Here is a 27871-nt window from a genome sequence, read left to right on the forward strand (position 1 = left end):
TTAAAAGACCAGGCTCCCTGTTCAGTGCTGTGTTTGTGAAGACTGAAACTGTGTCCTTATGGATTATGGAAAGAATATCTCCAGCCTTGTCAAAGGAATCCCAATTGCACAACAAGTATAGTCAGAAGCAAAACTGCAGTATCCTGCTCTTAAAATTTGAGTCACTTTCTAATTCATTATCCTTTTCTGTGCTCAGCCATCAATCCTGTTTTCATTTCCAAGATACTCATTTTTTTTCTTCTCCATGTCTACGGCTGTCCATTTAACCCGGTGATCACCTACCTTTCCCTCTCTTCCTGTGATACCTCTCTCATTCTATTCATCAGTGTTTCCAGGAAGTGTTTAAAGACTTTTGCCAGGTGTGACTTTTGTGAATCACACTCACACTATCTATTCTTATCCTTTCTTGTGTGGTATAAATTCTTGGATTGCAGTCGGGTTTATAGTGTTTTAATGTGATTTTAAACTGTTTTTAAAACTTTTTTGTAAACATTTTTAATTTGTTGTTTTGGAAGCCTCCTGACCTGGGGTAAAGGCGACATATACATACATACAGTGGGCCTCCCACATTCTCTGGAATTAGGGGCAAAGAACCCTCATAAAAGGGGGAAAAGCATGAATTAAAAAAATTTAAAACCTGAGAGAACACTTCTATAGGAATCTCTTGGTTCTCCAGGGCAACTCTGTGATTAACATCTGCTGGAACTTGACCATAGAATTGAGCGGGAGGACCTACAAATGCCTAGAAAAGTGTTCTCTCTAGGGATCTCTATGGCCCGTTACAGACCGCCCAAAAGGGGCGGTCTTGGGCCGCTGCCAGTCGCAGCGCGGGGAAGCCACTGCAGCCAAACCGCGCGACTCCCCCGCGCTGTAAAAAAGGAGCGTGAAAATCGCGCTCCTTCCGGCAACCCGGAAGAGACGTCGCAAGTGCCAAAGCGCGCCGCGCGACGTCTCTTCCGGTTTTAGAGACGTCACAGAACGCTGCACTCAGTTACGGTCAAGATGGCCGCACCCATCTGTATAGGGCGCCACCATCTTGCCGTATGGAATACGCGCGAGGGCAAGGCACGTCCGGAAGCACCGCCTCTCGCGCGTATTCCTGGCGCAACGACTGCGCCGCTTAGGCCCATCTGTAAGGCGCCTATGTCTTCCAGTGTGATTTTTGGCAGACATTGGCCACAGAGCTGTGCTGGAGGATCTAGAGATGCCTAGACAGAACATATTAATCAAATCTGCAAAAGTCAAAGCAACTAATATGGAAGGCCGACTGTAAATAAACCTTGCTAGCAGCCATGTGAAGTGCTCTATAGTAGGCCAGTAGCAATGCATTAGCTTTATTTAATGAAAGTGACTGCAGTTGGATTGGGTTTGGCAAAGTTACCAGACTGAAAAGAATAACTGTTGTAGGTCTCTAGTCTTGATGCTTCACTGAAGGATGCTAGTTCAGTCTTATTATTATATTAACCTTTATTTATATAGCGCCGTAAATTTACACAGCACTGTACATACAATCTGTCTTCTCTCTTTTTTCTGTTCGCCCCATTCATCTTAGTAGCTGCTGTGAAGTGGTTCTGCGTTTCACTGGTGTAAAGTGCTTTTAGAATGAAAAGGGCTTTATTTAATACGAGGATGTTCTGTGCAGTGAAGCTTCCACCATTCACCCTGTTAGAGCTGCCTCAGAGTCTGCCTTCCCAATATAAACACAACGGAGCTGACTATCTCTTTATGTTCTGCTGCTCTCACTGTAAGATGATATTATTTGAGTGTATTTGACTTACAGGCAAAGAGAGTACTGTGGGAGTGTATGTGGGAAGGCAGACTCTGCCTCAAATTTTATTGCTCTGCAGCACATAGAAAGCACATTTTAAAAGTGTTTTGTTTGAAATTCTCCTTAAAATTGTTTTCTTTTTTTTGGCTGAACAGTTCCTCAGAATGGTGCCTATTTCAGAGGGAGATGTATGTCTAAAAGATATCTGTAGAATGTGAAATAAAATATTTGCTGTTTGCTGAATCATACTCTGAGCTATGTGTTTAAAATAGAGGTCAAACAACTGGAGTCTTCAGGACCAAATCTGTGGTGCTGAGGTGGCACATTACGGCTCCATTGCCAGCCTAGTAGTGAGAGAGGAGATACTATATCTGCTAACAGGATTTGCTAGGTGGCCATATTTGGTGGCAGGGTTTGAGCTTTTGCTGATTTTATTAACCAAGGAGCTCTCCAAGAAATGTAGCTGCTGGTCTGGGGTTTAGAACAAGAAGTGATGTCTGTACAACAAGATCCTATAATATGGAGGATGTCAAGTGGTAGCCCAAGTCCTCCTCCTCTTCTTCCTGAGGTGGGAAGAGATGTTTGATATTGAACCTGCCTTTGCAGCAGCCATTGCCATCATAACCATGGAGTCTATCGGCTGCCACCACTTCTGCCTTAATGTAAAGAAGAGGACTAGCTTCTTCATGGTGGCTATCCATAAAGATAAGCTGTTTGTTTTGCGTTGCTGGCACCTTTCAAAAATAAAAAGTAAAACTATAAATATAACCAATTATTAAAATTGCAAGAAGAAGACACTAAAGTTGTGGTAAAGAAAACAACTACAAAGTCCAATGACAGCACTAAACTTTTATTTTTTTTGTGTAGAGACTTATTAAAACTGATAATATCTAGTGATCGTGGCTGTCCAGTATAAGGCACAGATAGACAGAGGAGTGTTCCTCTTCTCTCTCCCTCTCTTTTTATCCCTCTGTTTTGTGATGGGGAGGGGAAAGGACCATTTCTCCATAGCAAAGCACATATTTTGCATGCAGAAGATTTCCAGTATAATCATCAGCACTACCAAAGCTTGGAATTCCCTTTACTTGAGATCTTGGGAAAGTTATGAATATTCAGAAGTGGGCTGGAATATACAGAAGTGTGCTAGATTGACAAATGATTTTGATTCTCTATATGACATATTTTATGTTCTAAATTGAACAGATTATCTGTAACAATTTTCAGAGGGGTAGCCATCTTAGCCGGTTGCAGCAAAAACGACAGAGCTTTGTATCACATTAAGAACTAACATGTTTATTATTGTATAAGCTTTCACTCACAACATGTATCTGATGAAGGGGACTATAGTCTAAAAACCTATGCCTGAGTACCTCTGTGAATGATCATAAAATCATAGAATCATAGAGTTGGAAGAGACCACAAGGGCTATTCAATCCAACCCCCTGTGATGCAGGAACACAAATCAAATCACCCCTGACAGATGGTCATCCAGCCTCTGTTTAAAGACCTCCAAAGAAGGAGACACCACCACTTTCCAAGGCAGTGTGTTCCACTGTTGAACAGCTCTTACTGTCGGGAAATTCTTCCTAATGTTGAGGTGGAATCTCTTTTTCTGTAATTTTCTTATTATTTCGTTCTCTTGTGGTGTAATTTCTCTCCCTAGTCATTGTGAAATTGGAATGTTTGGGAGGGGCAAGCACAAGTGAAGAGCCATAAAGATGAGTGATCTGATTCCACACCCGGGCTTCAACCTGCAGATCTTTGCAGATACTATCTTCTAGGACAGTGCTTTTCAGGCTGTCTTGTTATTTTTTCCCTAGTATGTGCCAGGGATGGGTATCATATTCGTGCCCAACAACAACATTTTTTTCTTTCTTCCTTGGAAATTTGCCAGGGACCAGCAGACATTGCCTCAGGGACTGGCACCAGTCTAGGGACCACCTCTTTGAGAAGCACTGTTACAGAATTTTATCCAAATGAGAACCTCTCTGCATTTTGATCTGAGTCCAGCAAGAGAGAGAACATTGGAGTCCTTTGCAGATGTCAATCCGCTGTTTTGACCATATAGGCAATGTACTGAGACTGGAAGAACAAGACTTCCACCTCTTAGGAGCAGGAGATTAGCAGATACAGCTTTGACTTTTTAACAATATTTGGTTAGTAAAGTATGTGTTCTGTTTTTGTTCTGCCTTGTCTTCTGAATGCCCACTGAAACAAAATTTCCTTAGCCTTTGTTTCTTAAGCTTCTGATTCTTTGTGTTTAGATCTAACCTCAAGGTAGGTTAAGAAGAAATAGCTTTAGGACCTGCTTTCTTTGTTGCTGAACAAGTAGAGGCAAGTGTGCGAGGCAAGGTGTGTGTGTGTGATTAAACAAATGTATACAGTCTATAATTATATGATTATGTGAACATGTGAGCCTGCAGAGTAGGTGCATGCTTGCCAGTAATTGCCAACGGTCCTCAAAGTTGGCGCAACATGCGGCTCTCAAGTCTTCATGCAGTCCAACTGAGAGAGGACCAAGTCCAAAATTTGTCCTGCCTCTACAATGACCTCTTTATGGGTAGTTGTGGGCAAATCACTTGTTCTTTGCCTCTGCCCCCATTTCTCATGCTCAGGATAAATGACAGTATGTTTTGGAAAAGCCTGTACAAATATGCTGTGTAAAATACAAAACAATTACATAAATTTTCACTGATAAATTTAGAAGAGGAATGTGTGCTTTTGTGTTTCTCCTGTTAGCTAGCATCTGGTCTATTACTTTTCACCTCTATAAGTTTAGGGATGCAATCCTCCCATTTTTTTTTCAACCTTTTTACTGCAACTTTATATGCTCTGCATCAAATTTTGATTACATTGTATCATTGCTTGGAAAGGTTATACAGTCAGCCCTCCTTAACTACAGATTCAACTATCCATGGTTTGAAACTATTTTTAAAATACTGTATTTTCTGGCATATAAGACTACTTTTTAACCCAGGAAAATCTTCTAAAAAGTCAGGGGTCGTCTTATACGCCGGGTGTTGTCTTATAGGGCAGGTGCTGAAACCTCCAAGCTGGACTGGAACTGGAAAAGTTGGGGGTTGTCTTATACGCTGGAAAATACGGTATATAAATTCCAAACAGCAAACCTTGATTTTCCCGTTTTATATCAGGGACACCATTTTGCTACGCCATTGTATTTAATGGGATGTAAGCATCCATGGATTTTAATGTGTGTGTGTGTGTCCTAGAACCCAACTTGAGTGAATAACAAGGGCCCACTCTAATTTTTTTGAACTACAACTCCCAGAGCTCCTCAGCCACATTGTTTGCTTTCTAGTTGAGGCTGGCTGAAGTATGATAAAGGTGAGGAGGAACAAGCCTCTTATCTTCTGCAGCAAACAAAAAAGTAAAGTGGGGAAACCCTTTAGGTCTGTGGATGCTAGAAATGGGGTTGTTGCTTCCAAAAACCTAAAGAGCCTCACTTGGGGTGCTCTCTTCAGGCCTGCCATTTTCTCTTTTAGTCTTTGCTCAGTTGCTGATTGAAAAGCTCCAAAGACTTACATTTCTTTCTGGCAGGAGAGCTGTTCACGAGTAGCTGGAATTGGCTTAGTTAGTGATCTCTTCCATGACTTCTGTGAACATATTTCTCAATAACGCTGATGTTGCCTGCAGGTCTTTTATAGTCTTGCTAATAATGCACATCTTGTGATACATATACAGTGGTACCCCGGGATACGAATTACCCAGGTTACGAATTTTTCGGGTTACGAAAAAATCCCATAGGGATTTATTGTTTCGGCTTACGAAGGTTTCTTCGGGTTACGAAAAAACCTCGGCGCTATTTTCCGCCACCGGAGGGCAGCAGAGAGCTATTTTTCCATTAGCGCCTATGGCAATTCGGCTTACGAAGGTTTTTCGGGTTACGAAATTAGCCGCGGAACGAATTAATTTCGTAACCCGAGGTACCACTGTAAACAGCTCGGGAGAATTCTGCATGTTGTGCTTTGCATAATCTTGTGCTGCTGAATTGATAACTCAGCCCTTGTACACCAAATGAGAACATAATGAAATACATGCTGGACAGGTGGGGCGCATTCCAGAACACCCAAAATCTTCAGGAACTTCATGAGCCATCTGGAGTTATTGGTATCTATTTTTTTTTTCACGTGGAGGTAGTGTTGTGGTTTGGAATGAGTGTGTTGACTGGTTTGGTGGATGGCTGAGTCCTCAACCTCAGCATAGGGTTGAAGCAGCTGCCCATGGTGATCTATCTCAGATCTGTGATTTCATTTCCTCCCTATTCCTAAAGCTGCGAGCAGAGAGAATTACTCAGTGTTGAGGCTATGCTGGGACTTGCTTGCTCAGGAAACCTGCATCTGTGTTCTTCTTTGTGGTCTAGAAAACATCCAGGGGTCATACAGCAAAGTATAGTAACAGTACAGTAACGAAATCTGCAAAACAGCCATACCTTTATGGGGCCAACAAAATGCACAAAATACATGATGCAAGCTTTTGAAGTTCCACTGGCTTCTTCATCAGGCATTGGGAATCAAAGAGTTGCTAATGAAGTTTAAATTTTATTTCCTGGACATTACAACTCTTTGTCTCCCAGACCATCTGAACTGAGTACAACAATAACAACATCTTGTCAAAATGTAGGCTTGTGGCTCCAACATCGTAATTTTTTCTTCTATATGATTTTTAACACATTTGTCTGATGAAGAAGCCAGTGGAGCTTCAAAAGTGTGCATTATGTAATTTGTACATTTTGGTTGGTCCCATAAAGGTATTTCTGTTTTGTGGATTTTGGATGTTATTACACTTTGTGGTCTCTGTGACTTGCACATAGGACTAACTCACCCTGCATAAGATCAGAGGCCTTTATCCTGCTATTGACAGCACCATTCTCAGTTTTTTCACCCTGTAAGCAAGGAGAGGGGCACTAGAAAAAGCATTTTCTCCCTGTTGATTCTGACTTATATTTAAACCCCATCCCCACCCTTTACATATGGAAAAGTATCTGTTGGTTGAAAGGATCTATGCAAAGTCCAACATGTGGTTTAAGAGCTATGTAATCATTTCATTTAACTTAACTGACAACTCAATCCACAAGTGAACCACTATTTATTCTTTCTTTCTACAGTCCCAACCTCTAGTAGTGAAGTCAGTGTAGGTTGAGTAGAGATTTGGGCCTAGACTCAGTGATCATACTCTTTCTGAGCCTAGTGCTGTGTGGGGATCCATTCTATGTACACTTGCAGCTTTCAGTTTTGATATGTTAAGTGGGCATAATGGCCTTGATAAAAGGTATTTCATTTAAGAAGGAAAAATTGTCTTGGTGGTATTTAACATGTAGTTTGCTCTACTTGTGCTGTGGCAGTGTGCCTAAAGTGAAGAGCCTTCTTGCTATGTTTCTTTTGATATGCTGTAATTTGCAATATTTACTAATGTTTCCTCTATTTTGGGTCAGTAGTGAAAGTGTTACCCTACAGTAGAATTTCCTGTTGAGTGAAGTATTCAGCATCCCAAGAACCCCTTTCAAAGGGAAATTTCCAGTCCTCATGAATATGAAGACCAATTTAAGATTGCGTGTGAAATAACTTGCTGAATCTCAAAAGCCTGAGGAGGCAAACATTAGGATTTCCATGAGACTAACGTGCAAGGCATTTCTACTTTCTTCTCTTGTAGAAGCAGAGTGAAATATGCTAAACAAACAAAATACAGTCGGCCCTTCTTATACACGGATTTTTTATACACGGATTTAAGCATACATGGTTTGAAAATGTTCCAAAAAAGTTTAAATTTACCTTGATGTTCCATTTTTTATTAGGGACACCATTTTGCTATGTCATTATACTTAATGTGACTTGAGCATACACGGATTTTGTTATACACGGGGGATCTTGGAACCAAACCCCAGCGTATAACAAGGATCCACTGTAATATTTTCCTAAATTGTCATATAGGTTCTTTTATTGAAGAACCCAGATTTCCTTGGCTGGTTTAAGTTTATTGTAAAATTTTAGCAGGTTGACCTAGGCGCTATGCTAGTTGGGGGATTTGTAGTCCAAAAAGTAACTTTTCCAAGCTTCTATACAGCTTTAGTGTTGGGCTGTGCATAAGAGGCACTTGCTCCTCCACAGTACTATGGGGAAAATCTTCCTTATCTTACTGATGGCGAAGAAGAAGAAGAAGAAGAAGAAAGCAGTGAGACATTGTTGCTTACATAGTGTGTTTATTTTCCAACAGCTCTCCTCTCATTTTGCCAATTTAAATGCAAGGGCAGCCTTGTTATACTAAGAGATGCTGTTTCTGTCTAGGACAGCTGGAGACAGCAGTGTTTGTTCTGTGATTCATTGGCTATCAGCCCTGCATAAATCAACATGGTTCATAAACCTCCTGCTGCTCTCTGTCTACAACTCTTAAACCAATGAGAGCTCTCTTTCTTCCTCCACCTTTACTTTCTTTAACTACCTCTTCACTGTTCTCCTTCTTTAACAAACAGAACTTCATTGAATGATCAGAAGATTCTAGTCTGATGTAGTCTGATGCTTTGGGAAACCGGTGTTAGAGAGGATGTCACACAATATCCTGCATAGTTCTGAGACATTGTTAGGTGATTGCAGATCAAGGAAACTACCCAGTAAATTAATGTGCATTAGCTGGATGTAGCATCTTCAAAGTACAGCTACTATGTATCTGTGCATCTCAAGCTATCTGATGTGTGGGACAAAAGTCCCCACCCCACCCCACCCCACCCTGTCATGTGCCAGGATCTGGTACCATATTTGTGGCCATTGGCTACAATTGTTTGTTTCTTTCCTGAAAACTTGCCAGGCATTGGCAGACAATGATTGTGGACTAGTATTGTTCTGTAGACCATGATTTTGATTATGAAGGTCTAGCCAATTTGTCTATGTCTGGTAAGCTATTTGGATTAGATCCATGTTTATCTAACACAGTTGGCCCTCCGTATCCATGATTCAACCATCAATGGCTTGAATTGTTTTTAAATTCACAAAAGCAAACCTTGCTGTTTGCCTTGTTATATAAGATACCATTTTACTACCCCATTGTATATAACAGAACTTGAGCATCCACAGATTTTGGTATCCATAGGGGGCCCTGAAACTCCAGCAGATACCAAGGACCCACTGTATAAGAGTGGCCATACGCACCCTGTGGGCTACATGTGTAAACCAATTTTGAACTCCTCTTGGATGCTGTATTGCTGTCTGTGGATGCTGTATCTCTGGAGGGGGGATTGGTGTTTTTTAAAATCCCATGGAATTTTTTCAGCAGAGTGCTCATCAATACAGTGAAAAATGTCATGCAGGGGAGGGGGGAATTCTAATGTTAATTTCTTTTTTTTAAAAAAACTTGGAAGTTAACTTTTAAACACTTCTGGATTAAAGAGGATATGTTTATGGGGGTGGGATGCATCCCATCTTGGGTTTTGTGATAGCCAAAATTGGCTTCTGGACCCTCTTAAGTGGTGTCCATACCTGACTTAATAGTTGCCCCCAGAAGAAAAAATGACAGAACATTGTTAATTTGTTAGTTTTCTTAAATGGGTGAAGTTTTAAAATTATAATATAATGTAATATAATGGGGTGGCATATACCTTTGGGGATCATTTATTATGAACTGTTAATTAGGATGCCCCCAGCCAACTTCTTCTGGTCCTAGGAAATTTAGTTAGTGGTGAAATATGATGAGTTCTACTCTTAACGATTTGGAGAGAAACAAGTTCCTTGCCCTGTTGTACCCTATAGATGTAGCATCAACCCAGCTATTCACCTTCTTAGCATGGCACACAGGAGAGAAGAACTAGACTCAACTCATTATAGAAGAGGAGTGGTTAGCACCACTGGAAAACTGGATAGCAGACTTTTGTGAGAAATCTTTTCAGGTTTGCATAAAACGTTTTTTGATGTTACATCCGATATTAACAAGATGATAGCCACAAAAGTTCAATAATGTGACATATTTTATAGCAGAAATGCTCAAAAAGTTGATCTGGATCTCTTTAACTGTTTTGGACCAAGTGTTTTTGATGTCCATTTATGTTATAATAGCAACTAAATTACCTTTCCCCAAATTATAATGCTGAATGGAGAAAGCTTGAAGAGTAGATTTAGTTTTGTTACTCAAAATTCCTAGGCTCAGAATAATTTAATTCTGAGTTTGTGTTTTGCACCTGGCTCAAGCAGGTGGATGCTGGAGTTCTTGAAAGAACAAGTCTGAAATCTTCCCACCATTCTTGTATGTAATGATGACACTCTGCCATAAGACAAGTCTTACCTCCCCAAGATATTTCTGCATGTTCTTTTTTGTATCTTGATGTGGAGCATTGACAGAAGTTAATATTGGCATTACATATGATAAAAATCTGTTTACAGTTGAATTTTATAGTAGTCTTGCTGCAGGATTAATCTTGCAATTGCTTTTCTTGATAATGAAATATTGTTGAAATTGAGCCCTTTTAATTAAAAAGTAAGTTTTTCCTTATTAAGAAATGCTTGTCTTAGTGGAGTACATAAAACGAAGTTCTAGGGAAACTATCAGTATTTAAACTTGTTGTCTCTTCTGATTTTTTTGTGCCGCCTGAAGGTTATTTCAGACTTACTCTCTCATGTTCTGACTGGCCTTAACTATTGGTTGCATATGTGTAGGAAACTATGCACAGTTCTCAGAGCAAGATTTCTGGCCTAGTTTCCACCATTCCTCCTGTAGCCCCTTGCAAGGGGTGGGTGCTGGGAATCTTCAGAGCTGAAGAAAGGGCTGTTACAGACTGCCAGAATAAAGCTGCTTCGAGTCTCTTTGGAGGTATGCTATTTAAATGATGCACGGGTCCTAAGAGTCCAGAGGTTGCGCCAATGCCACATTCCATTCCTAAGCACTGGAGTGCAGCTTTGGTGCAGCTTCCGGATTCTTAGGACCCATGCATCATTTAAATAGCATTCCTCCAAAGAGACTCGAAGCAGCTTTATTTTGGCAGTCTGTAACAGGCCAAAGTTACTTTTTTGGTCTACAACTCCAAGAATCCACCCGACCCCAGACTCAGGTTCTGGGTATTAACAGAAAATGCTTAGAATCTTTAAAACAAATAAGAACCAAAAGCTATAATTCTCAGTTTTCTATGTAGCCATGAAAGTCAAATCAGTCTATTTTCTTAACACAGATGCCTCCTTTTAGTGGCTGATATGACTGAATTATCTGTTCTCTAGATAAACGTGTTTCTGTTCCAGGTACAGTAAATCTCTCATCTTTTATAGACAGTAAATCTATATGGGTAAAATAGATTGCAGATGGATGTTTGAGAGCACCAAGGCACCTGTGTACAATGGAAATTTTTCATGATGACTGGGTTGTCAGGAAGCCAAGAATGGAGCCTTGTTGTTTTCTCCCAGATACTATCTTAGATGTATGCTGTCATTTCTGAGCCTCTCCCATTGCTTGTAGACACAGCCTGCTGCCAACTCTGCTATGTCAGTGTGTATGTAATGGGCCACAGAGACAGACTGAGATGGACCAGCTCTGGCGATGGACAGAGCTTGGGAAAATTATCCTTTAGTCTACAACTCCCAGAATCACTTGGCCAACATGGCTACTGGCCAGGCTGGCTGAGGAATTTTGGGAATTGTAGTCTAACGGATTTTTACCAAGCTCTGGACTCATCCATCTCATGGCGTTTCTTCCAGTATAATGTTCCAGTCTCAGGAAGATGGCATAACCTCCAGATGGGAGGAATGCAAAATAAAGTACTTGTGTGGAGCAGTCTCCTGATTTTGTTGTAAATCCAGGGATCAATTGTTCTTTCTCATTGTCCATTACCAGTAGAAAACATTACCAGGGCACATTTTTACATATTAATTCTAGCTTTTAGGTCATAATTCAAAGTGCTGACAGGACTGGCCCAGAATTTTTTTTTTTTGCCTGAAGGAAAACACAAAATATCACCCTCCCTACTTCACTTATACAACTGGAAGGTGCTAGAACACTATGCTTTACCTCAACTCAGCACTGCAGGCTGACATGGCAAGTCATGAGAAATACACAGCTCTGTCCGTCAGCAAAAGGGAGCAGCCAGGCGATTGCCACTGCTGCGTTTTTCATAGTTCTTTTTAGGTGTCTTCCTCATTCTGCCTAATTGGTGGGGCTGGTGATAATTTATAAAACTTTACATCACCTCAGTCTAGTATACTCTGAGGAATTCGTTTGAAATCCCATACCATTGATGCCAGTAGGGGAAGCTTCTCTTTGCCTACCGTTAAGTTGGCATCATACTGTAAATACAGGAGAAGTAGATTAGACACTTCCTATCATGGGGAACTTTTAAACCCAGAGCTTGGAAAAGTTACATTTTTTGCAGAATAACGTACACAACCCCACAGTTGGCATGACCAGGGAAGGGGTTTGAGGATTATAGTCCAAAAATGATGTTTCTAAGCTCTGATCAGACCTAGCCTGGATCTGATGCTTCCTATTTGTATCCATGTGGGCCTGTGTTATTACTATAATTTTCTTTGCAGATATTTTCTCCTCAGCAGTAACTATTCAGAGGCCACTTAATACAGGGGAAAGATAGCAAAAGAATGGGGGGATTGTTGCACTTTGGCCAACAAATGGGTGGTATTCTAATATAATTTCATCTTCTTTTCTCTGTCAATGTTAGTTTTCTCACAGTTTTGATCAGTTGTGACAATGCGTGAATACAGTGAAAACAAGGAAACATGTGGGACCATCTGTCTCAAATACCTGCTGTTCATCTTCAACTTCTTTTTCTGGGTAAGGAGCCACCTGCAATGATTTTGTGTACCTCGCTGTTTCATGCTATGAGTTTGGGGTATCCTGTATCTTGTAGCATGGGGGTAAGTAGAACAGATTTGTTGGTCTTCTATATTATTTTAAGGCAACAATAAATCTCCCTACCAGTCTGTCTCAAAATAAGTAGATGTAAATTCAACATCATTCAGACCATTTAGAGTCAATTTATAATTTCATGAAATAAACAAACCTCCTAGTACACTTTGACTTTAGAGTGCAGGTTGGGAGTAGCATGTTTGAATGCTGTCTCCATAAGAGAAACTCCTTACACACATAAAACTATTGCAGTAACTTGGAACTCTACTTTCTAATATGCTGGCTTTCAGAGTTGTTGATTGACATAGACGATAACAGGGCAGTTTTCAAATACATTCTCAAGTGATAGAGTTCTGGAGGGCTTCTCCAATTTTTCTCATGGCTCCCTTTAGAAGTGACAAGCAAATTTTCCTGCTATAGCCTTTGAACATGTGTAGCACTTGTTAGAGGTGACGCAAAAGCAAATAATCAATTGAAGGTGGGAGAACTTAGTTTCTAACCCTTCATTTTTACCTAAGAGTCTTTTTATAAGCTACCTGCTTGTTTCTCATTACTGCTTGTGTCAAATTACTTGTGATGCCTACTGCCAGTATTTGGAAGCCAATGGTTTGTGGACTGGCATCAGTCTAGGGACCACCATTTTGAGTAGCACTGATCTAAAGAACTTTCTGAGGTGATTAGAGATTCTGACACAGGAGCTGAAACAAATGTTGTTGTCATTAATTGCTAATGGATTGGACATCTTTTAAGAGAGTCTAAAAACATGTAAAGTCGAAGGCTTTCATGGCCGGCATCCATAGTTTTTTGTGGGTTTTTCGGGCTATGCGGCCATGTTCTAGCAGAGTTTCTTTCTGACATTTCGCCAGCATCTGTGGCTGGCATCTTCAGAGAATGCTTTGCCTGGAAAAATTGGGTGCATATATAGTGTGTGAACCTGGGAATGCAGGAGTGATTTGTATGTGTATTGTTCTGTGTTGATGGCTGGCCTCAGCCTGGGAGGCTAATGCAAAAGACCGCAGCTGCAGGAGTTTACCGCGTACCATGCAGCTGCAGACAAGTCTACATAGGGACCACCAAATGCAGTGTGCAAACAAGAATCAAGGAACATGAGAGACACTGCAGACTGGGCCAGCCAGAAAAATCAGCAGTAGCAGAACATGCCACAAACCATCCTGGGCATAAAATACTGTTTGAAAACACTGAAGTTTTGGACCATGCCAACCACTACCATGTCAGGATGCACAGGGAAGCCATTGAACTCCACAAACATCTGGACAATTTCAACCGGAAAGAAGAAACCCTTAAAGTGAACAAAATTTGGCCACCAGTCCTGAGGAATAGCAAAATTAAGACTCAGCAGATGCAAATGCGAAGCCATTCAGAGTCAGGGGCTTTCCCAGCAGATAATGATCACCAATTAGCAGACATTAATCCTCATTTGCATTAGCCTCCCAGGCTGAGGCCAGCCATCAACACAGAACAAAACACATGCAAATCATTCCTGCATCCCCAGGCTCACACAGTATATATGCACCCAGTTTTTCCAGGCAAAGCATTCTGTGAAGATGCCAGCCACAGATGCTGGTGAAACGTCAGAAAGAAACTCTGCTAGAACATGGCCACATAGCCTAAAAAACCCACAAAAACTATAGTCTAAAAACAGCTTGGCTAGACTATGGGCCCGAACAGACAGGCCAAAATAAAGCTGCGCCAAAACCATGCTCCAGTCCTAAGGAGCTGCACAGCTGCACAGCTTTGGTGCAGTTTCTGGCCTCTTAAGATGTGTGTGTCATTTAAACAGCATACCTCCAAAGTGACCCGAACTAGCTTTATTTTGGCCTGTCTGTTCAGGCCCTATGTACCACACAATATCAAATAATGCAGACGTGGTTCTGTCAGAGATCACATATCTTTCCATGTTGTTGTTCTGGTCCTAATAAAGACTTGTGTGGTAGTCAAGGATTAGGAGTGGAAATGCTACTTCACTTGGGCGTCACCAAAATCTGTAAGAGCCTCTCTATCATGGGATCCTATAGGGTAATGCTACTGAAAGTGGTGGTTCATGGACTAGTATCAGTCTGTGAATGATTAGCTGCCGGCCACTGGAGAGTTTATAGGAAAGAAAGAGAACTCTAGCCAATAGGTTCAAATATGGTACTGTTTTTGTCATACTGGGGAAAAGGTTTCTAATCTCACACATCAGATCATTTAAAAAGCACTGCTACAGGAGAGCTTGGTGAATGCAATGAGTAAGCCTGAGGGCAGGGAACCGTCTAACTAAAAGATTGTATGTACAGCGCTGTGTAAATTTACAGCACTTTATAAATAATGGTTAATAATAATAATAATAATAATAATAATAATAGTTATGTTTTATTTTTTTATTTTTTAGGAAAATGTCTGTTCTATGAACTTGCATTCTACTCACATTTTCTTTCTGTCTTAGCTGGCAGGTGGAGGTGTAATGGCAGTGGGCATCTGGACTCTGGCTGAGAAGAGTGATTACATTAGCCTCCTGCAGTCCAATACATACATGGCAACAGCCTACATCTTGGTTGTGGCAGGTGTTGTTGTCATGATCACTGGCATCTTGGGTTGCTGTGCTACATTCAGAGAGCAGCGGAGCCTGCTGAGAGTGGTGGGTTTTCTTTGACTGTACAGAAAGGCTTTGGGCTTGGAATGGCAGAGTGGATTAAGATGGCCTAAGAAAGAAATGCACATTTTGGCTGGATTTTACTCAAGACTAAGGGATCCTTCATGTGCTAGTCTCTTTGACATGAATATTAGTACCTGTTGTGCAGAAAGCAGATGCATATGTCATGTTGGAATAGCAGAGTGAACATCATCACTGTGCCAACTAAATAGTTGAGGCTGTGGATGTCAGGGAAGAGCACACTTTTCTGATGGAGAAAAGGGGGGGGGGGGGGAAGCAGTGCTTGAAGTTTGGTTTTGCTGTGTGCATGACAAAGGCCACTATCCTGGAAGGACAAAGACATCTTGATGGTATTTCTGAAGTGCTTCTCATGGCTTGTGAGGATAGCAGAGCTGGCATAGCCTCTAGACCATACTGTTCCATTTTACATGCATACAATAGCCCACTGTACTAAAGAGTTCCCCCCCCCCCCCCCCCCCCCCCTGACACACCCTTGCTTTTTTTAAATTTAAGTTCCTCCAAGGCAGAAATCACAAGTGAAAAATTTGGTACAGTGATTTTTGTTGTTTTGCCACAGAAAACTAATAATCATCTCTTGGGAACAAAAAGTCCTTTTGTTCCCATCTTCCCTTCTTTGAGTGGCTGGTTGTGACAGATCTATTGTCTGCTGTCAGTTGGCTTCCAGTTCAGTTGGCCTTAAGCAAATATGCACAACAAACACTTTGTGACCAGCCAGACTGTTAGCCAGAAGGTTTCTGACAACACTGAGCTCAGTTCATTTCTCAAGTGTATTCGCAGCAAGGGTGAAGGCCTATGTACCATCAAATCCCATTTTCTTGTTGTACTGAGCTATACTATGGCACAGAGTAGGTGAGAAAAGTTTGTGGATAATCATGATGAATGAAATGCAAAGAGGCTACATCTTCTTTGTATTTCTAGTGATTCAGAGAAAATGGCCTTATTTGAGTGGGTCGTTTAGTTCAAAAAGGAGGTGACTCTATCTCTTAGTGTATGATTTATTACATTCTCTCCACTTCTCTAAGAGCCTCCCCTCCACCATTGCTACCTCAGGTGCAAGAGAAAGGATATTAGACAGGGACATATTTCTGGGCACTACTGAACTTTTCCTTTACATGACTTTTGCTTCATACTGGAGATGCTTTTATTATACCTATCACCCTGACTCCATTATATAACTTAGCAGGGGGTCCAGATGATGTGATTTTCCATTTGCAGACTTCCCACGTTTAGTTGCTATTACTTCTCCTCCACCTCTTCCAAAAGGAAAATTCTGTTAAGGAGGGAAAGACAGAACATCTACATAATATTTTTTTACTACAGTGCCAGAAGGTCTCTGTCCAGAATTGATCTTCCACAACAAAGAAGGAATACCACTCACCCAATTCCTTTTGGTTCATAGTAACTGAGGTGAATCCTTCCTCCTCCTCCTCATCTCTAGTGTGGTGTGGCTTAATAATGTACTTGAGTCATCAGCACTCTGTTTTGAAGACACTTCAGTATGATGTATCTCCCCCCCCCCCCCGCTTGTGTTTGAGTGATAAATGAGTTGTAGGCTTAGCTAGGTACGTAGTGGTTCTGTTACCTGAATCCTAAATGCAGCCAATTTTCTCTTGGATTGCAGAATTACAGATGGGGGGAAAATGAAAGGCTGTGGTGAGGGATATGTGACACGGTAGTTGTTCAGTGTCCTAAAGCTGTGCTGATTCAAATTGGGATTTGTCTGTAAGTCCTGATAATTCTATTGGCATGGAGTGTGGTGGTGTGAGATATAATCTCAAATGAGGTAATAACAGAACAGAAGCCAGAAAAGAAGAGCTTTCCATCTCAATGGTTGCTTGCTTCCTCTCCTGTAATGTCTCAGACTGACAGAGGGATGATGTCAGTGGCAGCATTTATTAGCCTGTCTGTCCCAACAAAAGAAAATGTAATACTTTGGGTCTAAGACATGTTTCTGTTCTGTTTCAGACTCCCATTAATGTTGAGTCCAGCCTTTGGCTAGCCAGCTCACTATTAGGTTACTCATTCTGATGGTATGAAAGAATATCTTGTCCAAGCATGCAGATGAAGTGATGCTTCCATAGACATTGGGTGTAGGTGGGCATGGCTGAGGTTATCAGCCAGACTTTAGCCTAAGAGCACAAAGAAATATTTCAAGTGTTATTGTTTAAATAACTAAACAGGATGTATTTGCAGGGGTAGTTAGCAAGAGTGTGTCTTTCTGTCTACCTCACCCCCTTCTCTTACTAAGTCACTCATACCCAAAGACACACACCCCTAAAATTTTGAAGGTTGCAACAAAAAGATAAACAGAACACTTTAAAAAAATAATGAAATATGTTATAACTATTACAGAATACACTGAGGCCTGGGGAAATTAAAAGGGTTTAACCTGGTGCAGGAAAGTTATTGGGAAAGCTTGCTTAGAGGAGAGCATTCTGAAGACAGAACACCATAGCTGATAAGAGATTTGCCTCTGTCACCAACTGCTTTATGCTCAGGGTGGTGGTGATGATATAGAAGAGGCCATATTGGAAGTGATCTTTGAATTCAGGCAGTGTGATTTGAAAGGAGGTTGAAAGGCAGGGCACTGGAAAATCTGGAAGACTTAGAATACTGGTTGAGTTCCAGTACAGAGGTGTTTGTTGACTGAATTATCTGCTCTGAGAGAGCTCTTAATAGGTTTCATTCATTGCCCCTGCCTCAGATGCAACTGCCTGACAATTCAGCTCAAAGTTCCTGAAGCAGTTCCTGTGCTGCTTCAGGCACTTTATGGACTTTTGTCTACTTGGTAGTTCCAAGAATCCCAACGATTCCAATATCCTTTCTGCCTCAAGTAATTAAGCATTCCAGGGCCGCCTAACAAGTGTGTGATGAGTTTCTAATGATGTCAGTTAGAAGGGTTGCATTTCAAGACAAGTGGCATTGGCAAGAGAGAAGCAGGAATCACAGCTGTGGAAATAATCAGGGAGGGGTCATAGCTTAGTGGTAGAACACATGCTTTGCATGCAGAAGGTTCAAGGTTCAGTCCCCAGGCTCTCCAGTTCTAAAAGGATCTTGGGCAGAATGACAGGGAAAGACCTCTTGCCTCTCCTTCTGGAGACCCATCGCCACAGAGAATAGACAATATTTTGCTACATGAACCTGAATCAGCATCATGATAGGGAAGTAAATCTTTACTTGCTTCACTCTCACATGCAAAAATGAATTATTTCAAACCCTGCCCCAACTTCTGGGTATGATTAGAAGAGTTTTTGTGTATTTTAATAATGCTTTTTCACTTCTTGGTACTTTCTAATGAAAAGATGAGAGTTGCATAGAAAGTTTTTGCAATTTGCCTCTTATGCACAAACTTTTTTTTACACAAAAACCTAAGGGTTTGCAATCATACATCAACAGAAAAGTTCTAAAATGTCACAGGGAGTTGGCAATTTTCTCAACACAGCATTGTAATGTGTTGAAACACTTTCTTGTTGTGGGTAATAAAATTTGCAATCATTTTGCAAATCATTGTTTTTTTTGTTGTTGCTGTTATGCTCCAATGACATTTCTCTATTTATAGTTAATGAAAGGCTGTACCTACAATAAGACCTGTTCTGTGCTGCTCAATAAATTAGGGCTTAGGGCACTGAGGTAAGTCCAGTGCAAAATGTTCCAGAGGAGAACTAGACTTTCAAGTCAAGGGGGAGACTACTTTGCATCATAAATAAAATGAAATGATTGTCGACTAATCAGGTTTCCTTGAGGTAATTTAAGTATTGCAACAGTACCCCATATTTTATGGGAAGCCACAGTTTCTGTTTCTTCTTTTCCTCTTGGCTTCAGTTGCACTGCAGAAATAATGCAGTGCTTTAATTGCTATGGCTCCAATCATAGTCCTTTAATTGCCATGGCTCCATCTTATTGAATCCTGGGATTTGTAGTTTGTTCTGGTACCAGAGCTCTCTGACAGAAGGCTAAATATTTCACAAAACTAAAAATCACAGAATTCCATAGCACTGACCCATGGCAGTTAAAGCAGTATCAAACTGCATTATTTCTGCAGTGCCGATTCAGCCTTAATATATGAACAAAACTAACATATCAAGTTGAGAAACAGAAAGAGAAATATCAATCAGTTCTTCCGAGCAAGACGAACAAAGAATTCCCACAATACCTCCTATATCATTTGCCAGTAATTTTCAGCAATATGGCAGCAACAACAAGAATAAAAACTAAACATTATACAAAGCATTTGTTAAACCATTCAATGAGGCACTTCCTCATTAAAATGAAATGTGCAGGGAGTGTGCTCTAGTTTTTGAAGCCAGTTAGTATTCCTGGAAGCACTAACTGAGTGCAAAGGAAGGCTTGTGCTCCAAGTGTCTTGTTTTAAAATAGAAGTATCTCATTCAAATGAAGTATCTGTCTTCTGTACTACTCATAGCTGTAACTCTGTTTTATCAGTAGGATATTTTTATGGGAAAGGTGAGCCTAACTGTTAGAACTGAACATCTCCCTATAGTTCTATATAAAGATTCCAGGACTGTCTTTTACCTGTAACCTTATGCTCTACTTTTTATTTTGTTTTTGCAGTATTTTATATTGCTGCTGTGCATCTTCTTGCTGGAGATAATTGCTGGAATCTTAGCCTATATCTATTACCAGCAGGTAAGGAATTATTATTATTAACAACTGGCAGTGAGTTCATCAGTATGACAGGCTTAAAGCTCTTGGTTCTATATTGTATCACAATCCCCTTTCACTCTCTGCAGTCTTCTCCCAGTGCTCTCGGTTGTGGTTTGAGTGCATTCTGGCCCAATATGTAATGCAAACCAGCACTACTGTTACTATGGAAGTGACAGCAGTGTTGCAGGTGACTGGACGCTATAACAAGAGAAGGCTTTTCCTTACTAAACCTCACTGTCACTTTAATCATATGTGTTGCAGATGAAACCCCCTGTAGAGTAGAGTAGCACATTACACCGGAAGTCCACTTTGACCAAGAGTTTGAGATTGTAAAGAAAGTGTGTGTGTGTGTGTGTGTGTATGACAGAGAGAGAGAGAGAGAATATTGAAGAGGGCAGAGCTGTTGAGTCGGAAGTAATTTTGGATGGAGTCGAAGTTGGTAGAAATGTACTGACTCTGACTCCAGCGCTGAAGTAAAAACATATACTGTAATTATTAAATACCTAGTTTTGTTGCATATTTCTTTAAATAGGAATTTAGGAAAGGTTTTGTGTTCAGAATTTTAATCAATTAAATATATTTTATGTTCTAAGTAGACTGAAGGTCATGACATGCCTTGTGCTACCATTTTATGATGGTAAATTTGTTATTGTTATTTAATACAGCAGTAGCTATAGCATGTACATTTATGTACTGCTTATCAGTGCACACAGCACTCCCTAAGCAGTTCACAATCTATAAGCTAATTGCCCCCATACCAATCTATGAAAGGATGGAAGGCTGAGGGGGCCTTGAAGCCCCTGGGATTGAATTTACAACCTTGTGGCTGCAGTACTGGCATTTAACCACTGCACCACCAGGGTTCCCTTATACATTTACTGTTCATGAAGGAATCAGAGTCAAACAGTATTAAAATAGAGAAATTGGCATCAGAGCTAGAGTTAAAGGTTTGTCTTTAACTCTACAGTGGAACACACTCCCTTAGAGAGTGGTGGAGTCTCCTTCCTTGGAGGTCTTTAAACAGAGGCTGGATGGCCATCTGTTGGGGGTGCTTTGATTGTGATTTCCTGCAGGGGGTTGGATTGGATGGCCCTTGTGGTCTCTTCCAACTATATGATTCTATGGCCTGTTACAGACAGGTCAAAATAAAGCTGCTTCGAGTCACTTTGGAGATATGGTATTTCAATGATGCATGCGTCCCAAGAGTCCAAAAGCCGCGCCAAATCCATGCACCAATTCTAAGGACTGGAGTGCAACTTTGGTGTGGCTTTTGGACTCTTAGGACGCATGCATCATTGAAATACCATACCTCCAAAGTGACTCGAAGCAGCTTTATTTTGGCCTGTCTGTAACAGGCCTCCGATTCCTACTGGCTCCACCTCACTGGAAGTGGTGGGAGAATTTGAAAGGTGTCCATTGCCAAATAAGTCTGGCAATTGGTCCAAAGAGGACCAATGATTGTAGAAAATTTAAGAAAACCTAAACTACAGTGATGACAACCCTACAGATTTATAGCAGTCATGTATAAAAATGGCAGTGCCACCCACATGTACTCATTGGCTGCCTCATAATGTTCGGTGTTTGCCTGTTTTACTATAACATGTAATTGTTCATCACTGAGCTAATCCAGAACCAGTTTCATGATCTGTGAAAATACCAGCTAACAAAGCATCTGGCTAACATCATGTGTGCTTGGAATACAAATTTTTTTCCTATGTTGCCTTTCTCTCTTTCTGCTTGACAAAGTAATATTATATGGAATGACTAGCCAATGCATTGCTTCTTCTACAGAATAGTAGCCTAACAATTCTTTTTTTTTTTTTTTTTACTATTGTTAGTGCATACTTTGCACTATATATATATATATATCTTCTACTGAGGACAGTAAGCATCCTGGGGCTGGAAAGGGGGAGTGGGGTGTTATCTAGAAAAGATGATACAGGCCCTTCTTGGGGGGTATTCAGTGTTTAATTTTGTGGTTGTGATCTCAGCGTGGAACTACAAGTATACCATATTTACACAGTGTCCATTGATCTAGTCAGTTTGCTCTTTTGCCTCTGCTGTCAATCATGTCACAATGTGATGGGTCTACTGCTTACTGTGTAAGCTATATATACAGGGGAACTGATTTGGGTATTGTGACAAATCATGATTACCAGGAGCTGGATAATGAATGATATATTGAAAGAGGGGATAGAGACAAGTGAGCCTGTAAAATGTTCCTGATAGCCAAGTAACGGTTTAGCTGTGACCTTTGAACTGACAGAGGAGTCAAGTGTATGCTGTACACACAGGGTACATCAGTGTTAGAGAGTGGTTGTATACTAGAGAGGTACACATGATATATATTAGTGGGATTAAACACAGTGCCATTATTATTTTAATGCCACAGGTTTCTGCTTCTGAAAACTATGTGGTAGAATGTGATGCTTGATTTTTACCAGAGAATAGACCAACAAATTGAATCAAGGCTAAAGAAATGCATGGCATCAGTTTTAATGACTGGAGGGGATAGAAGGCATGTCATGCCGAAATATGTGGAGGAGAGAGATGCATGACTGCATTTCTTTGCACGCTAACCATGACTTGCATGTCTCCTTTCCCCTGATTCCTAAGGCTCAAGGTGTTGTCTTTTGCTAAAATGCCTCTTTTATTTCTCCCTTTTGCTGCTATGTTACCCAGTATGCATTTATAAAACTGTGTGTGTTTTTGCTGCTTCTGTTCCATGCTGCAGTTCTTCCCTGTGAACCCACAGGTAATTCGTTTTTTTTTTCCCTGTTGGGAACTTGCTAATTGAGAAGACTTTTTCTAAACTTTATATTGGATACCAGCAAGGCCTCCCCTTTTGTGTATAGGCCAATGATTCTTTGGGATTCAAACAAATGCTGTTTGAGTCACTCCTGTGACAGGTTACCTTTGTACATTTACTGCAAAATTTTGGCTTTGTTTTGCTCCTTCTGTGAACCTCTGTGATAGAACATTTTCTTTAGATATGAAAGGTTCCAGGTGGATTCTGTGACTCCTGCAGAAGGTACAACTGAGACCTTGAGCGGGCAGAGCTCCACTGTAACCTATCCATGTTGGCAGCTAAATTTATATTTTTATATTTGTGTTTATATTTATTTAATTTAACTTAAATAGCATGTTGACCTTTCATTGAATGAGGCAACTTCTTGTTTCCACAGACGTTTTAGTGGAAAGTGTATTCACTAATGCAATGATGCACTTAATTCAGTAGTGGTGAAGTATATACCTGGGAGCAAAGTTGTAGCTGATGATGTCCACACAAGAACTTTATTTCCAAAAGCACCAGGGCTACTTAAAAACCTATGCCAGAAATCCAGTCATTCCAGAGTCTTTGCCCTGAAACATTTTAGGCAGACTCCAAGCACGCGTGAATTCAAGTACTTTGTCTTTCTGGTTTGCAAAATATACTACTTGTTTCTTATGTAAATTGATATGAAGGAGACCCAAGACAGTCTTGCCTTAGGTTTTTATAAAAAGGAGGGTGAGGTGGAGAAAATGCAGATAACCTCTGCTCAATTTATGTCTTACAAATTGGGCTAGGGATCTGTTGAACCACTATGTGTTTTTGTTTTTTGTTTTTTGCACTGAAGTAAAAGTCCTGTTGAGAAAAATTGGCAGCAGTCATTATAGAGGGAGCTTTGCTAAAGAAGAGTATCCCAGTATTTTCTTTCTATTCCTTTTATATGTAGCTGAATGCAGAGCTCAAGCAAAATCTGAAGGAGACAATGACTAAGAAGTACCAGAAGGAGGGAGAAGAGGGCGTGACCAGTGCAGTGGACAAACTGCAGCAGGAGGTATGTCTAGGAAATGAGAGATTTCAGTGGAGCACAAGATTTCTTTCTTTCTTTCTTTCTTTCTTTCTTTCTTTGGTTCATGGAACCACGCCACAGAAAATGCAGGAGTATTTCTCCATTTGACTACTATGGACAGTGACATCAGTGACTGCAATTCTTTGACCCATATTCGTCTTCACAGTGTTGCTTGACTTTCCAAATTGGACTGAAGAGATGCATGCTGGTAGAGAAAATGTACTCGGTCCCTTAAATCTTGCTTTATTTTCTCAGAAGGTATAATACTGATGTTACCAATGTAGAGATTGGATGGCCATCTGTTGGGAGTGCTTTGATTGTGTATTTCTGCATGGCAGGGAGTTGAACTGGATGGCCCTCATGATCTCTTCCAATTATATGATTCTGTGTTTGTTGTTGTGTCATGTCTATGATTCAGTCACACATTTTAGGAGAAAACTTATGTAGTATCCATTCTTGATATAGCAAGGGGGAGCCAGCCCCACAGAGGCCTTATGCATGAACAGAGAATTTGCCCTTGTGTATGGAGTGCATATGGATTCTGTGCACCCGTTCCCCCAATATAGTCCCTGTCTACAATCCCATCCTCCCTAGTTTGAGCATCGAGGTCTGAAGAAATCTTCTGTGTGTTTTCCTCTGAGCATGCTTAGAAGCCTCCATGTAATTAGGAATACAGTCAGCTCAATGTATGTAGAAGCTTTCTTCAGTCTTTCCTGTTAAATCTGGGAAGGTCTAGGTAAGAACAATGTGTGTTACTCTATGCATGTCAGAACTCTCAGCGTAGGCTTTTGTGTGCTGAAAAACTGAGGGAAAACACAGGAGCCAGTTTGTGCTGTGCTCTGGCATGTAAGTTTAAAAGATGAAGAAGAGAGGCTAAGGATGAATCTATACTACATAATTAGAACAGTTTGATACCCCTTTAAATCCCATGGCTCCATCCTGCAGATTCTTGGTTTTTGTTGTTGTTGTTGTTTAGTTTGGTGGAGGGATTAGACTTCTACTAGAGAAATCTACTATACTCTCCTGATCTGCAGTTCCAAAATACAGTGGTTTAATCTTGAGTTCCTCTCTTCTCATGGGAATTGTAGTTCTTGGGAGTGAAACCGTGGAGTGTAGATATAGAATATTTTCACACGGCATCGTTATATCGTTCTTTTATCGTCCCAAAGTGTAGTGGAATCGTCTCAACAGATAGACAATTCCAAAAGATTTTCACATGAGGCTGTTAGTGTTCTTAAATCGTTGCTAAATCATTCTTAAATCATTGCTGTGTCCAGTGTGTGAATGTAACTGTTTTGAAATCGTTTTGTAATCATTTATTGCTGAATTCTGATATATCAACGATTTAAGAACACTAACAGCCTCATGTGAAAATCTTCTGGAATCGTCTATCTGTTAAGACAATTCCACTACACTTTGGGACAATAAAGGAACGATATAATGATGCCGTGTGAAAATCTTCATACTTTCACTCTCAAGTAGTTACCCCTGTTCTCCCTCTGAGGTGTACATGGGGACATTTTGTGTGCAATGAGGCCTCTCTGTTACTCTGTGTATAATAAAACCATGATAGTTCTATACTTATTTATTCCAGCTGTCACTTTCTTTGGCAGGTGAATTATATAAACAACATCATTAAGAGATCTGAGTACCAGAGACAGCAATCTGAATTTATTTCCTGTTTACAGAACATTTAGCTTTACAGAAGAGTTCCAAGGGTGCCCTGTTTGCACTGTTGATAGGTCAGGCAAATATCATTTTCCCATGCCTTCCACTTTGGTTTGACCTCCTTAGAATAGCAGTCAAGAGGCATTGGATAGGGGATGCATATTTTTAGCATTATTGGCCTCATTCCTGAAGCAGAAAATTCCAGAAGTGAAGCACAAGTGGAATCTGGTTAAAAGGAAGAGGCAGCCATATTTGGTGACTGAGAAGCTGAAGCACCTTTCTGTTTTCCCCCTTCTCCCACCCCAGATACCATGACCTCCATGCAAGAGAAAAGTAGAGCAGAAGATTAATCTTTAGATGATAATGATATAAAAAATGTTTTTGCATTTTTTATGGCCAATAAGTAAACTTGATAATGTTTCTGAATGTGGAAGGTTACTTCAGTAATAAAACAAGACTTTATAGCAGACAATGATAGGGGGAATCGTCAGTTTTTAAAATTTGTTTCTGTTTTTCTGTTAGTGCACCTTATAGCTGCAGCTTTTTAAAAAAATATATATGTTCAATGACTTTTGTAAAAGTCTTTGTAATAGTATTGGTAGTATGACTCTATAAATATACACCATCTTAAGAAAAGTACTCCAACACAATTGGTCTTCGGAAGCCTTACGGCACTCCGTGTACACTGCCTGAATGGAATGCCTGCTGGACAACATGGCAGATGGTATGGAAATTAAGCGAGTCCCCTCTTACATGCAGGGAAAGAAGAAATGTAAGTCTGCTAATATTACTCCACTGATTTGTGTGTAGCGATAACCAGAATCCACATATCTTCACTCAGAAAATAAGTCCAATTTGGGATTTGACTTCCAAGTTTGTGCATACAGTTACAGGTTGATGGTACAGATTTTGTGCATGCTTATTAAGAATGTGTTCCATTGAAAATAGAGGATAAACATGCATAGATTTGGCTTGAATTAACTGGAAACAGGATAATTCTACACAGACATGACACAAGATGGAACAGAAGAGAGGAAGGGAGGAAACGTCTTTGGACTGCAATGGAGAGGAAGAATATGAGTGTGCAAGATCTTTACAACAAATGAGCTCACTGTAGCTATGACTGTTAAATTCTTCTGTGCTATGTAGCATATTTGATTGCTTCTAGAGAATGTGGATTCACAGAGTAAGAATGTCCAGAGGTGTCTTTTTTATTTTTTTTTATTTTGGAAAGAGTATAACCTAGCTGTCATACATCCTATGTATTTATAATAAATGATTGTCTTCATTCAAATATTGCTTTAAGTCTATACAGTTGGCCTTCTGTTTTTGTGGGGGATTCGTTCTGCCCCACCATTGAAAATGGAGGCTCGTGCTTATTCAAGCCCCATAGGCTTGAATGGAGCACGCCCTGTACATGCAGCAAGGGTGCATGGGCCAGACGCGCATACCATCATAAATAGCGGAGGTCACCCCTCCATATATATTCAAGGTCGCAGATCGGAGATCTGCGCATTAGGAGGGGTGACTGTACTTCCATTAACAGTTGGTCTCAATTATACCACTAGAGCATGGGGAAAAAAATGGTCATAAACCTTTTGTGTTAGTATTCTGCAGCTCTGTAGTCAACATGTTCCTTAACTACAATGACATAGAAATTGGTCCCACCTAAGTTTAGAGATTTTGGGTTCAGTTCTGTCTCTGTTGGCGTGACTGTGGGAAGTGACTTTGCATAATGCTTTTTAAAATTTATCAGTTATAGTTGATGGGTACAGATGCTTAGCCCAGAATCTGTTCTCTTCATATATTGTGAGAAAGGAACCTTGAAAGTGTTGAAACAATATAGTGCCTATTTAGAAAATCAATACATTACTCATTGTCCTTAATATCATTATGAATGATATAAGGAGTCATTATGTTTTTAAAAAATCCCTTTAAAAACATACTTTAAAACCTTTAAAACCTACATACTTCTAATTCTCCACTGTCCAATAGAATCTTCCCTATGTCACAGAAAAATTATCTTTTCATGATAGTTTGTGTTGAGAAGTACTTGCTCATTTCTGGGGGTCATTTTGAACTCGGTTGCATCTGAAAATGTTTGCCTACAACCTCAGGAAGTGGTATAACTTTATGGTAACTCTCTGTTAACAATCCTTCTGTTTAAAGATTTCTGAAGGAAATTCATTTTTATGAAATGCATTTCATTCTTCCTACCCCCCCCCCACTACTATACTGATATAGTACATGTTTCTCTTGACAGGATGAGGGAACACTTCCTAAAACCTTTGTTGTTGTTGTATGCCTTCAAGTCATTTTCAGTTTATGCGATCTGAAAGTGAATCTGTCATGGGGTTTTCTTGGCAAGATTTGTTTGCCTTTGTCTTCCTCTGAGGTTGAGAGTGTGTGACT

The 27871-nt window shown here is 40.3% G+C and overlaps 2 protein-coding genes across 3 annotated transcripts in view; one reads left to right on the top strand and one right to left on the bottom strand.

Moving 5' to 3' along the window:
• SLC25A22 (solute carrier family 25 member 22) overlaps positions 1–27871 on the bottom strand; it is a 723963-nt gene that overhangs the window by 360026 nt on the left and 336066 nt on the right. The window lies entirely within an intron of this gene.
• The window catches only part of CD151 (CD151 molecule (Raph blood group)), a 55338-nt gene that overhangs the window by 16097 nt on the left and 11370 nt on the right, over positions 1–27871 (top strand). Inside the window, exons 2-6 of one of the 2 annotated variants that reach the window (XM_042466324.1) lie at positions 10935–11001; positions 12429–12541; positions 15063–15254; positions 19863–19937; positions 23672–23776. In XM_042466324.1, coding sequence (XP_042322258.1) covers positions 12458–12541; positions 15063–15254; positions 19863–19937; positions 23672–23776 — 456 coding nt within the window. In that variant the 5' untranslated portion in view covers positions 10935–11001; positions 12429–12457. The remainder of the gene's footprint in view (positions 1–10934; positions 11002–12428; positions 12542–15062; positions 15255–19862; positions 19938–23671; positions 23777–27871) is intronic. The other variant, XM_042466314.1, reaches the window with a different exon arrangement.

Source organism: Sceloporus undulatus, chromosome 1 (assembly GCF_019175285.1).
Source record: "Sceloporus undulatus isolate JIND9_A2432 ecotype Alabama chromosome 1, SceUnd_v1.1, whole genome shotgun sequence".
Taxonomy (NCBI): domain Eukaryota; kingdom Metazoa; phylum Chordata; class Lepidosauria; order Squamata; family Phrynosomatidae; genus Sceloporus; species Sceloporus undulatus.